This window comes from Lipotes vexillifer, unplaced genomic scaffold (assembly GCF_000442215.2).
Source record: "Lipotes vexillifer unplaced genomic scaffold, Lipotes_vexillifer_v1.1 scaffold911, whole genome shotgun sequence".
NCBI classification, from domain to species: Eukaryota; Metazoa; Chordata; class Mammalia; order Artiodactyla; family Lipotidae; genus Lipotes; species Lipotes vexillifer.
The window spans coordinates 3,347,701-3,353,215 of NW_006781377.1; the positions used below are offsets into that span (position 1 = coordinate 3,347,701).

The 5,515-nt window shown below is 50.7% G+C and overlaps 1 protein-coding gene across 1 annotated transcript in view; it reads left to right on the forward strand.

Moving 5' to 3' along the window:
• GSG1 (germ cell associated 1) overlaps window positions 1–2,931 on the forward strand; it is a 15,979-nt gene extending 13,048 nt beyond the window's left edge. Inside the window, 7 exon segments of the mRNA XM_007454636.1 lie at window positions 574–590; window positions 592–625; window positions 628–685; window positions 2,586–2,674; window positions 2,677–2,751; window positions 2,754–2,890; window positions 2,893–2,931. Coding sequence (XP_007454698.1) covers window positions 574–590; window positions 592–625; window positions 628–685; window positions 2,586–2,674; window positions 2,677–2,751; window positions 2,754–2,890; window positions 2,893–2,931 — 449 coding nt within the window.
• Window positions 2,932–5,515: the final 2,584 nt, after the last annotated feature.

Sequence of the window (5,515 nt, forward strand, 5' to 3'; positions counted from 1 at the left end):
CGGGGCTCTCACTGCTGTGGCCTCTCCCGTTGCGGAGCAACAGGCTCCGGACGCGCAGGCTCAGCGGCCATGGCTCACGGGCCCAGCCGCTCCGCGGCGTGTGGGATCTTCCCGGACCGGGGCACGAACCCGCGTCCCCTGCATCGGCAGGCGGACTCTCAACCACTGCGCCACCGGGGAAGCCCCTGGTTTACTTTTGAGTCGTGAATCCGCACAGCTTTTCCACACTCTGTTGGATAAAGTGAGAGATGCGTGTAGACGAAGGATAGGGCCCATACTGGGGATACAGGTGGGAAAGAAGGAAAGGGAGCAGCAGGCTGTGTGCAGCCTCGACTCAGAAATGTTCCCACAGCTTGAAACCAAACATCTGGGGAAGCGATTGCAAACACGCCTTCAAGGAGAAGCCCCCACTGCAGAGTAGTCCCCCTGGAATGTGGTGGCATCGGGGTAATGGAACGCCTCGACACAGCTTGTACCTGATGCCAGATGAGGAGGTTGCTCCCAAATCGTATTCCCTGTACATGGCAATGCCAGCCTGTCTCTAAGGGAACTGCCTTCCTGTTTCCGCTGTAGGCCTTCTGGGGATGGTGGGGCCATATGATGTATTCACAAGTCTTCCAAGCAACGCCAACTTGGGTCCAGGACACTGGAGGCCCCCTGCTTGGAATTATGGCCGGGCCTTTTAGTAGGCGCTCCTCCAGCTTTCTTCTCTTCCCTGGTCCACCTCAACGAGATGCTTGCTCTGTGTCCTTCTGCCTTCTCTTCATCCCTCATCCCAGATGTCCATTAGTCACCCAGAGGGCTGGACCAGCAGGCCACGCCCATTCTCTCCCCCACCTTCTGAGGAGGTACGGAGTGGATTCCTCGGGCTTATTTTTTCTGCTGATAAAGCTGTAACAAGTGCCTCTTCACCTGATATGTATGACGCCCTTGGGAAATGAGACTAATTTTGCATGGCTTACGGAAATGATGCTCTGTTTTATATATTTTATGATTCAAGGTATTGGGAGACAGAGAAATGAAGAATTAGCCTTGCAGTCTGGATTGGAGCCCCTTCCGGTGAATGGCTCGCTCCTCTCCTGTGACGAACAGTGGCTTCATCCTGCTTCCATTCTTATTCCATCGAACTGTGTTAGAAATGAAACGTCCCCTATACCCGTCTCTCTCTAACCCTTAAAGAACTAAGGGCTCAGTTAGTTTAGATTTCTCTTAAAAAGAGGGAAGCAGCAACCGTGCTGAAACACACACATTCAAGGGAAACACCCCCTTTGTTTGGGTTCCTCGCCTTCTCCCTTGAGGAACGCTCTCCATTCACTGCACAGGTGCCGACTTGGACCTACATGAACCGTCTGGGCTGAGTGCTAAGCACTTAACAGTGCTGGAAAGACAGTCCGTGCTGAAGAGGCATATGGAAGCCTGTGTATGTCCGTCACAGGATCTCATCCCTTCTTCTCATGGTGTAATATGTGCTGTTGGATTCAGGGGCCTTTGATCTCTCCATCAGCCGCCCCGATCAGTTTAGTTCATTTTGCAGACTCATCGTTTCTCACCTTTTATCCATTTTCAAGCCATTCTGGGCATTTCAACTGCAGAGCTCAGACTTCCAAACTCCCATCAGAAGCATCCTCAGCCTGAGTCTAGTCCATCAGAGGCAGCAGAGAGGAACACGCAGTAGCAGCGCGTAGCCTCTGAGCATCACTTGGCCTCGTGAAACACCCTCACACACACAACCTACACCACTCCTGGTGTCCTGGGCTTCCCATGATCACGGAAGTCTTAGGGGTTTGACTTCCCCAGTTTCTAGGAATGTGTTTGATACAGTTCCCTGGTGTCTTTTTCTCTTTGTTGAATCCATCCAGCTTCTCTTCATCTCCAGCATCTTTTCCATCCTTTACAAACTCCAGTAAGCCAAGAACCACATTGTTTCCATAGTAGGCAAATTCCACTAGAGCTGCCTATAATAATACCTCTAGATGTGTAGTCAGTGTTTCCTGAATGCCTCTCGGAGGCTCAACTTTGTGGACCCTAAGACAGCTAGGTGCAAAACCAAGGAAGATGGAAGAGGTATCTGGCAGGGAAAGGAGGGAATGTAGTGCCTCGGGCTGTGTCCACTGTGTCCAGCTGAGCTACAGCTCTATGGAATCTTGGAGATTATACAAGGTTAACTGTAGCTTGGGAAACAACTGTCCAAAAAATTGTATGGCGGGGGGGAGTGAGTGAGTGAGTGTGTGTGTGTGTATACACAAACACGTAAAATAAGCCACCAGGTATAAAAGAACACAGCACTTACACTAATCAGTGCGGTGAAAATGAATCCGTTAAACTCCTAGCCTGACTTTAACACTATACGAGTCATTGTCTTTTACTAGGAAACATTCAGAACCTACCCCAAGAGACCAAATTCAGTCCTCTTGCCCACAGCTCTTTATCTGCAACGTGGTGGAAGGCAACACCATGAGATCCTTAAATCCCTAAGGCGGCATCGGCCTAGCTGACTAGTAGGAAGGGATCCTGGTATTTTTCTTTCAAACCCGTAAGGAAGTCAGGGTCTTACATTCCAGTTTTTTTTGTATCTTTGTCCCCAGCACGGCCTGGGTTTCCTTCACCTGCTGCATGGCGTCAGCCGTCACCACCTTCAACACATACACCCGGCTGCTGCTGGAGTTCAAGTGCAAAGCACAGTAAGCTTCAGAGGAACCCCGCCGAGCTGCCTACTGCATCACCACCTATGTTTCCTTCAGGAGCTGGCGTGCACAGCCCACCTGAGGGGCCTTTGACCAGCTACCCCCAGTACCACCATCAGCCCGTCCGCTCCGTCTCCGGAGGAGTGGACTTCTCCTCAGAGCTACACACAAGGAATTTCAACACGGGACCAGCTGGGAGCCTCAGGAAGAGGCGGCCGGGTCATCTGTAGGGGAAGAACAGTGTTAGGAGTTAGTGGGCTTGGAGAGCAGGCTGAGCCCTACCTTACATGTTGCTTTGTTATCAACACGCGCTTAAGCCAAAGTCTGTTTCTTGAGCGTGATTTTCAGAGGTTAAGAACAAGGGTATTTAAAGTCCAAGTCCAGGGGTATGTGCCCGGTGCCCTCGCTCCCTTTTCTGTCACAGCTTGGTCTCACTCCCACCTCCCACCCCCGCCCCCCGTGTCACTCATTCAGAAGTCCCTTCTCGCCTTTCTGATTGTTGGTTATATGCCAGGTTCTGGGAGATAAAAAGAGGAGTAAAATATGGTTCCTGCCCTTTAGAGGCCGACCAACTTGGCCATCTGTCCTGGATTTGGAAGAATGGAGTGGGGGAGTTGGAGGTGGCTCAGCTTTCCATGGTGCACTTGACGTTTCCTGGAAGCCACACACTGGAAGGCTCTCCTAGGAGCTCTGACCTGTAGGATGGGCGTCCTCCGCACAGCCTACCACGGTGTCCTGCATCCCCGCGATAGGGAACATACCACATCACGTTAATTACACATTATCCTCAGAGCCATCAGGAGACTAGGACACATGAGAAGGCTCCTGCAGCCTGCGGGGACAGGCCACCCCCAGAACGGCCCACTGAGGCCATGCGGACAGGATGGCAGCTCCCCAGCAACCAGGCTGCAGCCTACACTCCCCTCTGAGCCCCACCTTGCATCCATCCACTCGCCCTTTCTCTTTTCCGTCAGGGAAAACCCACCACCCTTGATGGCTGAGAAGAATGAGAACAGCACACACGTATGCTCCTATACACAGTGTTTATTTGTTCTGTAACGATTCACATTTTAAACAGCGCTTCCTGACAACGTACCAGCCGGCTGCTCTTTAACACAGGCAGTAAGGGCGGCCATTCACAGTCGAGGTCGGGGGAACCACACTAGAAGGGGGACCAGAGTCCCTCTGCGGGTGGGAGGATGTCGTCTAGGGTAGAGGGCTTGCACGGGAAGGAAAGAGGAGAGACTGGGAAAAGGAACACCCCGGCATTCACTGAAGTCAATACTCTTCTAAGTAGCGCTTGATTGGCTCTGCTGGCAACCCCGAAAGAGAAGAGCACTTCCTATCTTTGACGTCCGGCTCGGGGGTTGCCCGCGAGGAGAAGGAAGTTTAGGGACACATCGGACGAGACCAGCACCCACACCGATCAGGTGAAGCTTCCTCGATCTTCAGCCACCGTTTACTCCCCCTGTACTGGCTGCAGGAGGAAGAAGAAACCTAGAGCTTGTGTCCTGTGTTTAGCAAGAGAGATTCAAACTGATCAGAGTCCAAACAATCTATGTGAAGTTAGTCTGCAAACACACCACAAAGAATTTAGGGCCGCTGTTTTCCCTAGCTGCTGCTTAGGTGTTTCTGGGACTCGCCCAGCATAAATATAGTCTCCTGCCCCAAACAGTCCTCCCAAACCAGATCCTCCGTAAACAACTTTGCGTTTGACTCCTGCCTAAAGTGGCTGGCAGCCCTGAAAGCCTCCACGTGGTAGAGAACAAGGTGGCCCAGCCCCGGCTGCCACTCAGGCTTCAGGTATTCGGTTGACTATGAATCAGTCCTTAGAATTCTCTATTAGACTGAACTAGATCCTACGCCCTTCTACCCAGGCAGATTCAAACCCTAGAAGTGAATCTGGAATCAATCCCAGACTCTTGGGTGTGTCCTAATTGTTCTCCCAAGTTCACAATGAGCTGGACCCACACGTGCCTTCCAAAGTGTTGAAACCAAATTTGCTTTCAGGGACTTCAGGCGGGAAGGGGGCAGAAACCTGGCGAGGCCAGTCTACAGGCCAGGCAACACACCTGCTTACAGCTCTGGCTACCAACCTTCGGTTACGTCACAACGCCTACCAGTGGGCAATTCAGACATACCCCTTTAACTCTGGCATCCCGATTTTCTGGAATCTCTTTAGTAACACAAGCTAAAAAGACAAGGGCTCAAGTAAAGAGAGAACCCGAGTGCACTCAGGGATGACCTATCAAAATCGTTCGAGAAGAACAGCGGTTCTCCCCCAGCTAACGTGGGATTCTCTGCTATATAAACAATGACATAGAAGTTTAGGGGAGAACCTGATAAAGTAACACATTCATTCAGAAGAAGGAAGAAATAAGCTCTGGAGATAATTCTAAAGAACTTCTCCATTTATAAAAAGCTATAGTATTTACATAGACATTTTCTCAAAATAGAAACAATGACCTAGAAGTTTAGGGGAGAACCTGATAACGTAACATATCCATACAGAAGACGGAAGAAGCAAGCTCTGGGGATAATCGCAAAGAATTTCTCCATTCGTAAAAGCTATAGTATTTACACAGACATATTCTCAAAATACTCTGCTTCAAAGGCTCTACAAGGAAGGGAGGGTACAGGGCAGAATGGTTGCATGCTGGACTCAAGGAGCCAAAGTCCAGAAACAGCTTCGCTCTCATGCAAGCAAAGCAAAAACATCCCTGAATAAAAAGAGCAAAATGAGAGGCAGAAAGGAGGACGCCCACTAGGAGAAGATGCTGAAAAAGCAGGGTGGAGATAAAGGGGATGAGGCTGGCAGGCTCAGACATTCC